The 12194-nt window shown below is 40.2% G+C and overlaps 1 protein-coding gene across 1 annotated transcript in view; it reads left to right on the top strand.

Annotated features, from left to right (window-relative positions):
* Positions 1-214: 214 nt before the first annotated feature.
* The window catches only part of LOC139713733 (cadherin-23-like), a gene marked incomplete at its 5' end in the record, with an annotated part of 56418 nt that continues 44438 nt past the window's right edge, over positions 215-12194 (top strand). Inside the window, 16 exons of the mRNA XM_071625438.1 lie at positions 215-317; positions 961-1202; positions 1881-2049; positions 2624-2769; positions 3072-3390; positions 4210-4508; positions 4913-5114; positions 5891-6064; positions 6573-6826; positions 7069-7170; positions 8503-8604; positions 8988-9137; positions 9468-9593; positions 10204-10329; positions 10635-10859; positions 11395-11616. Coding sequence (XP_071481539.1) covers positions 215-317; positions 961-1202; positions 1881-2049; positions 2624-2769; positions 3072-3390; positions 4210-4508; positions 4913-5114; positions 5891-6064; positions 6573-6826; positions 7069-7170; positions 8503-8604; positions 8988-9137; positions 9468-9593; positions 10204-10329; positions 10635-10859; positions 11395-11616 — 2961 coding nt within the window. The remainder of the gene's footprint in view (positions 318-960; positions 1203-1880; positions 2050-2623; positions 2770-3071; positions 3391-4209; positions 4509-4912; positions 5115-5890; positions 6065-6572; positions 6827-7068; positions 7171-8502; positions 8605-8987; positions 9138-9467; positions 9594-10203; positions 10330-10634; positions 10860-11394; positions 11617-12194) is intronic.

The following is a 12194-nucleotide window of genomic DNA, read 5'->3' as shown; positions in this document are numbered from 1 at the left end:
TGTATATTAAAGTGCATCCATTATTTCACTACCATCATACTATTAAAATGTCCTTCTATGATACATTATCCTTCACAATAATATGATAATTCGATTATTTTCATTATTATTTAAACTGTTGTTGTTATCATCATCATTGAAATTGTCATCAACATCATCGTCATCATTTTCATCATAATTATAATATTAACATGCATCATGTACCTTCTTGCAGGCTGCCCAGGTTGGAACAACAGTCACACGAATCACAGCCACAGACGAGGATATTCCAGAAGGGGATCAACTGACATATGCCATTATATCAGGAAATGACGGAGGTAGCTGATTTTGACTTTTGTGATTATTTCATACATCCCTCCCCCGCCCCTCCACCGTAGTCGACAAACAGATAATAAGAAAGTTGACAAGATAAATTTGTTATATTATAGAGCACCATATAGCCTTGTTTCAGTACCTTGAGTTGAGATGAAGGTTTACTGGCGAGCATTTATTAAAGTATGGTTGAAACAGGTGCATGGATATTATAGTTTGCGATTATGTACTTCCCCACGTATGATTTGCATTTGGTATTCACTTAGAATTGGGTGTAGTAAATGACTCTTTGTCTCTTGGTTGAGCTAAAACTATTATGGCGTTTGAATTCAATGAGATCATATGCCTCAATGATCATTTGCCAAATTTTGTTGTCCTGCGAAAAAAGATACACACAAAAATTTAATTGGGGTAGACATTGACTGAGAATAGTTATCAACCTCATCAGCAAAAAACACAATATCTATCTGTTTTATCCATTGATCTGTTCTGAATATCAAAGAACTTTAAATTTGCGAAAATATTGATCCACTTGGTCTTTTGGGAATTTCATGCCAAATTGCATGCATGCATATAAAGTTCACTAAAAATCACATAATTAATAGAAAAATGCATTAAGACCTCTGTTATGCTTCTTTACCCGCCCAGGCTTCTTCCAGATCAACCCGGTCACCGGCGACGTCACGCTCTTGCGCCAGCTTGACCGCGAGGTCCAGCCGCAGCACAGTCTGACCATCACTGCCACTGACCGGGGCACCCCTCCCCAGTTGGCCACCACCCTGCTCACCGTCATCGTGCAGGACTTCAACGACAACGCTCCGCAGTGGAATCAGCTCACCTACGAGGTCTCCATCGCGGAGGATTCGGCTCCTAACAGCTTTGTTGTGCAGGTACAGCTATGTTGCATACAGGATCATCCGTCCAGATTAAAAGAGCATTTATCTCTTCTCATAGCACCCTCCCACTAACTTAAGTATCAAAATAATTTTGCCTATAGATTTAAAATAGTAGGAACAAAACAAAACCTAAAAATGCCTTCCAGTTTTGACATGGAAAATGTGAATGTTCTGTGAAGTTTCTCCTATTTCTTTTTACTCCCAGGCCTTTCCCCTTCCAGATCCACAAAATGCTGCTCATAGATTGTGCTTAAATGTGCCAATTACTATTTAGATCGCAATGCCTCCAAGCACTGACTCAGAAAAATAAGCATGCTCTAGATTTCCCCGTATTCTCTCGAAATTTCATACTCTGTTTTGTGTGACAATACTAAAGAAGATCATTGAATTTTGTTATTGATACAATTAAACATCATGAATAACGCATAGATTATTCACAAGGAGATTCATTCACTTTAAGCCATTCCGTGCCAGGGACTTTGAACCAGGTGTACAACAATATGGGGTTTTTTGAGCCAATCAGCACTCAACGGATTAAGCTGCAATAAGGGTTTATGTGTGTAAATCCCATCCCCAATTAAGTTGGCACCAGTTGGACTGTGGGACTCCCATGAAATTGTCCAGTAATCAAAACAAGACATGCATGTACATGATATGTTTCCCCTTGGCCAGGTTGATGCTACAGACCGTGATGAGGGAACAAATGCAGACCTGACGTTCACCATCACCAACGGCAACAACCTCCCTTTCATCATCGATTCACAAGGCAACATCCGGACGGCAGGCGCGCTGGACAGGGAAACTACCCCACAGTACACTCTGCTTGTCACTGCCATCGACAGTAAGTCAACAGCCACTTTTTAAACCTGACAATCACTATGTGGTACTCGTCACAGGGGTTCTTGCTCACAAGATTGCACACCCAGTAACTCTCAGTGGTAGAATATGTTCTGCTCATTCTTTTTGATAACTATATGTATTCAGGTCTGGCCATTATGCCAAAGAAATGTTGGCATGTCAGGAATGAAAGATACAACTGGTAGATGCTATGCTGTACAAAATATCTGATAACGGGCACATGCAAATGTGAGGTGGTTTGAAAAAAAAAAAAACCCAAACTTATCACATGAAAAATGAAAAAACTACCTGGAATTTTACTCCACCGCCAAACTCAGTCTAAACTATTTGTGTCTCTTCAGACAGTAATATGACTGCCTGGGCATCGTGCAAACATGAGTTTGTGTTTTTGTAATAGAATAAGTAACTTTGCATTTAAATATTCCTACTTTATATACACAGATACACCCAAAATATGTAAATATATACCATACATATATAATATATATATATATATTTTTTACATATACTATCCCTACGTAAAGTCATAATCTCGTTTTTACCGCTCTCTCTACCAGACGGTGTTCCCCAGCAGGCAGCCAACCCACCAGCAACCGTCATTGTCAACATCTTGGACGCCAATGACGAGAGACCCGTGTTACCTCAAGATTCCTACCAGTTCACCGTGTCTGAGGATGCCAACTTGAACACGTTTGTGGGACAGGTGCGCATTATAATTTATTTATAGTCATTGTCGTTGCCGAGGAGCAGGAGAATGAATGCAATGTCTGCTCAATGTCACATAGGAGATCACGTACTGTTTTTGACTTTTAATGGAAATATGTAATTTAATAATTGTAATTTTATTGTAATTTTAATGGAATTTTAATGGAAATATGTAATTTATGGCTGTTGCAATGTATTGTCAGCAATCCATTTACCCATATTCTCCACAGTCAAAAAGAAATTCATGTAACCTGTATGCGCTTATGTATGCCTGTCACCTTTCCCTTGTGTTGTTTGAAGATTGTTGCAAATGATCCCGACACGACCGGCACCCTGACGTACATCTTCACACCGAACAGTCCCGATTTCACCTTCTCCACGGACGGACGCATCACGACGGCGGCCACGCTGGATGCGACGGCTACCCCGGTCTACCAGCTGACGGTGGTGGCATCGGACGGCATCCAGACCTCGCTACCGGCTACCGTGACGATCACCGTTGAAGATGTCAATAATCAGCCACCTGTCTTCTCCCAGGGGATCTACACAGAGACAGTGCCCGAGGACTCGCCATTCCAGACACTCATTGTTGATTTGGACGCAACAGATTTAGACAACGGTGAGCGCTTCTATAAAACAAAAATGTTTTTTTCTTAGGCGTGCCTCAGCAACGGTTTGGGGAAGTTATATTTGTGTGTAGTTATATTTGGTTCTTTCATGATCCAATAGAGATAAGCATTTTGTTTAATTGATGTATGTGGCATAATGTTGAAACTTTATGTCTTTTGTCCTTAAAGACTCTGAACATGATCCCGTGAATAGATGTAAAGAAAGTCTTCAAAGAATATTTCTACAGGACTTAATTTCTTTTCAATCTTTGACAGTAATTCAAGAATATGAACCTGAATCAAAACTGAACACAATTATGATAGTAAAGACATACTTGGTAGAGGAAGCAGAAGAGCAAGAAGGAGATCGGTGAGTCTAGTCTTGCTTAAGGCTTTGTGCCAAGAAAATGATGAATACTGCTGTGGTTGAGTCTCTCCTGGTTGTGTTTCTTTTATTGCCTAATGTCTTTGTGTGAGACTAATGATCACTCACACTGGTTTCAGGGAGTGCATGCTTCATCATTTGGTACTACCCATAGCAATGACATGAATGGGAATATTCTCTTTTATTGATATGGTTGATTTTGAATCATCTTATTTTCATTTCAGTATTCAACTGATGATGTATGACATAAAGTTTAGACTGAAAAATTCCAGGATAACTGGCAGTATCAGTTTGCAGATGAAAGAAGTCCACGTCATGAATAGTAGAGTGTCTGCCTTCTCCATGGGCTAGGATAACAATCAAGAAAACTACATTATACAGAGAGTTGCAGGTGCCCTCAGATTTCAGTTTTCTTTACTTCTCTGCCAAAATGTTTTTGCGTCAGGAAACAATGGAAACATAATATACAGTTTCCAGAGTCTGCGGCGCACTGAGGGTCCATTCACCGTTGATCCCTTCACTGGTGTCGTGGAGACCTCTGCGGCGCTTGACCGAGAAACGCAGGATGCATACAGCCTGATTGTTCTTGCGATCGACACACCACTCAACGGCTCGCCCATGACGGGAACGGCCACGGTGTCCGTGATTGTGACAGACGTCAATGACAATGCACCAACATTCCGCAACATTTCCTACGAGAGATCGGTTTTCGAAAACATTCAGCCCGGCTCCAGGATACTCACTGTAAGTTTTTTTGTTGTTCCATTTGATTGAGATGTTCAATTCATTCATATTTTTATCTGTTTGTATCAGTGTGCCTGTGGCCATTTGCTACTTTGATTCCCTTTTCCCATTTCTATCCATTTCTAATCCATTTTTTTTTTTTTGTGTGTGTGTGTGTCCCAAATTCTCAGAAACCATAATAAAAGAAAAGAGTGAACCTCATATAGGACTCTTTAGCAGTAGAGATAATATGGTGGCTCTGCAAAGTTCTTCCTGCATGTCTAGGCAATGTAACGGCAAATGTAGCTCCTGCTGTGATTATTTCATAAGGAAAAAAAACACACAATTTATACACAAAATGATAAAGATTACCACACACACATGTATTACTATTTAAAAGCATATATACATTGCACATTTTTCAGGTAACCGCTGATGATCCAGATCTGGGGCAGAATGCCATCGTCCTCTACCGAATCATCAGCGGGAACACCAACAACATGTTCACCATTGACAACTTCGGCAACATCAACCTCGGGGCCACGCCCCTGGACCGGGAGACGCAGGATAGCTACTTCCTCATCGTTCAGGCCTATAACAGTGACCTCTCGGTCGGCACAGACCAGGGTGAGTTAACTCTTTGTAAACTTTGAGTGCTAATTTGCACAGCTATAGAAAACCCCATACACACTGTATACACTGTCCAAAGCCCCTAGAACAGAAGGGGTTAACTTGAGACAGTAATGCTTAATTTCTGATGCCAGTGAGACATTATGATGTCAATTCAAGTGATGTTTTTGTCTTACATGGTTCTCATCAATTCCACTGGTAAGTTGGGTTTGTATTAGTTCGAGACTTTCCTCACTGCATATTCGATAAGAGCTGTAACTCTTAAAAGATCCTATAGTGCTACCAGTGTAATATGCTTTTATTTACAATGCCTTTCCCAAGAAGAAAACATTATGTGTAAGCATTGCAGATTTCTGTGATTTTCCCAGATGAAGCCATGTGGAAGAATATACTTATTCTATGCAGGGAGGTGGAAGTTTCACCTCCCTGTTTTATGCAAGACACCAATGAAGGCACAATTCTCCACAGATCGCTCTTTTGAAAAAGCATGTTCTGAATGTAAGATATCACGCACTCACACACACACACACACACAAATTCAATCTAAATTTCTGTTTGTAATTGTGAATCTCAACAAAGTGACTGCTACCTAAGGATAAAGCATATTATACAGAGCTATGTAATTTCTAGCTTGTTGGGACGTTGCCACCCCACTTCAAAGACAGCTACACATTTCTGCTACTCATCACAGTGCAAATGGCCATACTTACATACAACCAGCTGATACCCTTAAAAATATTTTGTTACATATTATTTATTCCTGATGCATACAGCTGCGGTCACAATCACAGTCCTGGACGTCAACGATGTGGTTCCAACCTTCCGACAGCAGCTGTACTTCAGGCCAGACCTGTCAGAGAACTCCCCCATTGGGACTCCTGTGGTCACTGTCTTTGCCCAAGACCTGGATCTGGACCTTGGGGGCTCAGTGGAATACAGTCTGATAAGTAGGTTTCAAAGAGACAGAAGCATAACAAGAAAGGCATTATCTGATTAGATATACACTTGTACATGTACAATTTGCAGAAACTAAAACTTTTGTCACATCTTGAACCCTTCAAGCCCTGCTTGCTGTATATCAAAATTATAATATCATCAAATGTAAATTTTTAACATTTCTCTTATAGTTGAATTCTAAAAGCAACAAAAATATAGATTTTGGCACATAATGTATTTGCTACTTTTAATCCAATTTTAAGCTCCTGTCCAAGTATTGTTTAATGCAAACGTCATAAGCTTGCAAATGGTTCTGTCTATGCTTTTCAATTCATTGTTTGTATTAATGATAGCCTTAGAACAAAGTTTTTGAGTCCACATGGTCTCTGTGTGCAATGATATTGATCACTTTCTGATTATGGGAGAAGTCTTGATATATGCATCATCAGCTTCATCATGCCTCCAAAAAGATGACACAGGTATCACAAAATTGGTCTCCTCTTCTCTCCTAAACACCAGGCAATCCATCATTCCTGAGCATCAATCCAGACAGTGGTCAAATCTTTGTCTCCGGCCCGATCCCGGACAACAGTGGCTCCCGAAACTACACCATGACGGTCAGGGCCACTGACCAGGCCAGTCCCTTTAACTCCAACACCGGCACGGTGGTCGTAACAGTCGTGGACGCCACAGTTCTGGTGCCCGTATTCGGCCTGCCCCGCTACAACTTCAACATCAATGAGAATGCTCCTGTTGACACATTCATCAATCAGGTAAAATTGAGCTGATGAAGTCTGACTTGAGTTAAACTTGTGAGTGTGCCTTCGTGGATTTTTGTGAAACCATGTCACTACCAATGGCATTGTCAGGTTAAAAGCTGTGTGTTTTGCTCATTTTTGTTTTTGTTTTTTGTTTTGTTTTTGCTGAATGCATTGATAAGAGTCCTGGAACGTGCACTCCGATCATCTTGTACCATTTTACAGCAGTTCATGTACTTTATACGTTTGCTATTCAGGTTTCAGCCACACTTGGAGGCTCCTCTGCGGGAATCACTTACTCCATCGATCCAAACTCCAGTCCCGCCGTTCTTGACCTTTTCAAGATTGCTGAGAATACTGTAAGTTGATGCTGCATATACCACTCTTTGATCCTCTCTTTCTGATCGATTGTTTTATCATCTTCAGTTTGACTCTTTCCTCAACTATGAGTATTTACTTTCAGTTTGGAACTAAACTTGATATGAAAACACATTAGATTTGGTAGAAAATATGTACTGGCTGCAAGGATGGCAAGAAATCTACAATGGATGTGTCCTGCTCATTGATGTTGCCTTGTATCTACACTGTAAAGGCTGCTGGAGAATGTCCTACACACTAAATTATGTTACTTAATGTTGATGATTCAATATAGAAATAAATCGGTGATTCAAAAAAAAAACCAGTCAGCTTTCATATTTTGTCCACTATGAAATGTATTTCATAGTTTGATATACATTTGATATGTGGCACCTGGGTTCTTATACAAGAATATCAAGTGTACATCCATTGCTGAAACTTTTTGTAGGAATGGAGGGGGTAAGGGTGTATAGTCAGGACTTCTGCCTGTTATATGTCTTGAAAGTTACACCTTAACCCTATTCTAACTGGGCTATTTGAAAACAAGTTTTTACGGGGGGGGGGGGGTCAATTTGACCCCCCCCCCCCCCTTCAGATCTCGGCCGCCGATTGCACGATCGCCGCAAAATTTTGCCTGAACATAGAGCCGGATGTTAACTACAAGATTACATGGTCATACAAAAGAAAAATTTTGATTTTCTATTTTCAGTTAATTAATTATGCAAATTTATGCATGAAATCATAGTTTCACCTAACAAAGACTGAATGATTGCTAAACTTTTGTGTAAGAGTTCCTCAAGACACATTGAACAGTTTTCTTGTAAAAAAATAGCACAATCAAAATCAGTTTCTTTTGTTTTTGATTGTTTTGTTAATTTCTTATATATTTCATTGTTTTTTTTACCTTTTGTTTTCTATTGTATTTGGCCATAATTTGTTGCAGGCACTTTTTCAAGCTTATCTACATTAAAATTGATTACTTTCAACGGTTAAAAGTTGAAATAATCTAATTTATATCAATTTAACCAAAAAACACAATTTGCGTTGGATTTGCACACGATATCATGAATTTGAGCTGTTTTTGGGTTGACATGCATACGCAAAACATTATGTAACTTCAGAACAGTGTACCCGGACATTGCAAATTTGGTCTCAAAATATGCGGGAGACTTCAATGAAAAAAGTCATGAAACGACGTGGCAAAATCTGTGCGCGTTGCGGAATCACGGCGCGAAATGTTGAGGGGGGGTCAAATTGACCCCCCCCCCCCCAGTTAGAATAGGGTTAAAAGACCTCAGAGAATGACAATCCTGTCTATTATCTCCTCCTCTTAGGGTGTCATCACAGTGGATGGTGAGATTGACAGAGAGACGGAGGACTTCTATGTCTTCACCGTCTTTGCCGACGGGGGCGGTGTGGCGCCGGGATCCACCTCGGTTAGTTCCTTTTGAAACAAGCTTCTGGATGTCCTGTGCAGTTTTCATTTTGTTGTAGTTGGTTTTACTGAAGAATCTTGCTCTTCAAGACAGTAGATACTGCCTCTACTTTTTGATGGAATGAGAGGTGGTCATAATTATATGACAAAACCTGGTGGTAAAAAGACAATGACGATGATTGTCACAATGATAACAACATCCGTAATCATGATTGACTCTAAGATTTTAACCTGATTCCACTGTACGATTTCTTTAATCTTAAAAGTGAATGACATTGCATTTCGAGATGAACAAACAAAGCTACATATGTATTTGTATACACAAAACTTTCATATAACTTTGTCACTGCATTGCTGCTTTTGCCTGTCTGCTGTTGAGTGTAGGTCTGGGTAACTGTCAACGATGTCAACGACAATCCACCTGAGTTTGTCACCATGCCGACGTCGCCGGTGAGCGTGGAAGAGAATCGCGTGGGTGCAGTGCCGTTGGGATCCTTCAGAGCAACAGACGCGGATGCTGGTGTCAATGCACAGGTAAGCATAAAGGAGATGTCGTTTCAATTTATCACATCATCTGTTGAGGAGGACATTTTAGTAGGCCTATGCCTCCGTGGATATGAACATGTCTCATGAGGCTGAGGACAGGAGGAGTTCCATCCTACGAAGGGAAATGTTTTGTGGCTTATGATGTTAACTAAAAGCTTTCCTATCACACCTTTGACCATTTAAAGTTTACATTGGATTGCAGTAACAAAGATTTATAGTCTGTGCAGTAATCATGAATACACAAATTTTTATTTTTCCATTTTAAAAAATGCCTATGGTAGGTTTAATGAGTTCACTCCTTGTCATTTCAATCAACAGTTGACGTTTACCCTGTCTGGCTTTGGATCCAACTTCTTCAGCGTGTTCCCGACGGGTGATGGCACGGGAGTCCTCTCTGCCATACAGCCTCTTGACAGAGAAGCCCAAGACTTCTATGAGCTCACAGTAAGGACTCCACCGTTTATGTAGTTATTCTCAATAGACCGGTTTACTATCATGTTCAAATTGCATGCATATCTTTGTAGTTTGTTGTGTGAATTTCTAACTACAAAAAAAAAACAGGTTGTCTGAGGCTTTGCTTAAGGCTTTGCTTGAAGCAAGAGCAACTCATGCATTCCTATTGTTGAATTGTATTTAGTATGTATGGGAGACTTGAAAAGGTTTTTATAAGATGTTCCAAGGTGAAATACCTTCAATTTGAATATAGTGGTAAACTAGCCTCTTTATGTTATCTGCCTGCTTCACCTTCAAATAAGAGATTGAATTTTAAATCATCAGAATTCAGGCAATGACAATATTCTCTATTAAAGCACTCTCAAAAGTACTGATGATACCTTGATATAGATGTTGAAGCTATGTTGTGACACAATGGCAAAACATGGCCCAACTAGGAAACGGTTTGGAGGGATATTGCTTCCTAATGCAGTGATGTATTAAAGTGTTAATGTTGTGTTATGTCATACCTATACATGGCTGTTTTATCATCATGACAATTTAACTACAGTGCATATTTTGATTTTTGTTTTTGTTTTGCCCCTTTTTTTTTCGTTTTAAGGTTACAGCAACTGATGGTGGCATCCCCAGCCTCAGTTCATCATTTCCACTGAATATCACCGTCACAGATGTCAACGACAACTACCCCATCTGGACCAGCAACCTGTTCCAGGCATCCATATCAGAGGTGAGAGGTCATAGAAATGTTATGCTGGCGGGATCAAGCTTTTGTTCCTGTTGTTGTTTGTTCGTCTGTTTGTTTGTGCATTTCTTAATTTTTCTTTGTAAGCTGCATTCTCAAGCAATGAGTGATTTCATATGTTTCTCTCATCACCTCTTTGTTCACCAACTCACAGAAAATATTGGCAGTTCTTCATTTTGAGAGCGGATGCTGAAATCTTTTATAGAAAAAAGTTGATAACACAAAGCCCTGCGACAAATTTCTTCTAGCAAACAAAACTTCAAAACTCCCATTCCTGTTCCCCTTTGTAGAATAACTTCACATCCAACCCAATCGTCACGGTGACCGTCTCCGACGCAGACTTGCCTTCCTCCAACAACTTTGAGTACACCATCATAGCCGGTGACCCAGACGGTCACTTCCAGATCAACGAGAACGGAGAGATCACCCAGACCACCCTCCTGGACAGGGAGAGCGTGGACAATTATCAGCTGACCATCCAGCTCAGGGACCCGACAAACAACCCAGCAGCTCAGGTATGGCCATTGGCACTGGCCTGACTACAAAGTGACGGTTTAGATGTAGTAGCCCTTATCTTCACTGTAAATGAGATGGCTTCATGAACTGTTACTGTTGTAGTCTTGAAATTTTCTATTACCTCCTGTGGAGCACTATAGCATCAGATATTTTTTCCAAGAGTTCATAAGAATGCAGTTTGGCAGAAAATCAACAGGTGCAGGTTACATTTATATATACAATATTGACTACTGGTATGTTTTTTGACATCTATTTGAACCACTTCCAGGCATGGGTAACATGTGTCATGCAACATGCCAAATGTAAATCACAGTATAATTGGTTATCTGTACAATTTACAGTGTTCCAACTAAGCATGCATGAAGCCAGAGAGGATGAACTGAAGACCTTCCAAATTTCTCATGTACATGTCTTAGCTTTGTGGCAATAGGATAACTAATTGTTAAAATGCACATACATTTCATTTGTATTGTACCCTTGGGCATTGCATCTGTCATGGGAAACTTTTTGATTCTCTTTTTGTTTGTATACCAGACCAATACATTTGTCCGCATCACTGTGGATGATGTCAATGACAACACGCCAGAGTTCCAGGAATCCGTCTACAATGTCAACGCCACTGAAGGACCTTCCTCCCTCGGCCTTCCTGTCGTCAGGGTGGTCGCCGACGACCTCGATGCGGGGCTCAACAGCCAGATCATCTACGCCATCATATCGCAGGATCCTGAGAATCACTTTGAAATATCACCTACCAGTGTGAGTTTCCTCTTGATCCCTCTGTAGACTCCTGAATCTTTCCTACTACTGATTTTGTCATTGTTGGATTAACCCACCTGAGCCCAGTGCCTGAAACTGTCCTTGATATCATGTACAGTTTTTTACAGAAGAGTTAATAAAATCCAATGACTGGATGGCTTGCATGGGAAACAGTTAAGAACGAGATGAACAAACATGAAAGCAAGGGAAGAAAATGAAGAAAATTCGCACCTCATGAATGAACATATTTGTTTTATAGCTTTCGAGCTATCTTACTCACATTAATCTCTTGGTGGACATTATTATAACAGAAAAGAAATACACCTACAACTGTATTGGTGTGTTAGATACCATTGGTGTCTGCCACAACAGTATTTCTCTTGAAATGAGCTGTAAGATGTTGACAAAGACATGCATTTTATTGTCCTGCAAAGTTGTTTAAGATCAGATGAGCACTGTGTGCTGTATTTAACAGTTAGTTAAACAAGTGCATGCACTTTCATTCAAATCTGGAATACAGCGTATCTATTTTTTCCTGTGGTGTTGTTGCTCATTACTACTCATCGTGTGTAGATAAC

This window comes from Diadema antillarum, unplaced genomic scaffold (assembly GCF_040938485.1).
Source record: "Diadema antillarum isolate AM-2024a unplaced genomic scaffold, OU_Dant_1.0 seq00002043_RagTag, whole genome shotgun sequence".
In the NCBI taxonomy this organism is placed as follows: Eukaryota; Metazoa; Echinodermata; class Echinoidea; order Diadematoida; family Diadematidae; genus Diadema; species Diadema antillarum.
Note: the sequence above shows the minus strand (reverse complement) of the source record. Positions and strands in the feature narration are given on the sequence as shown.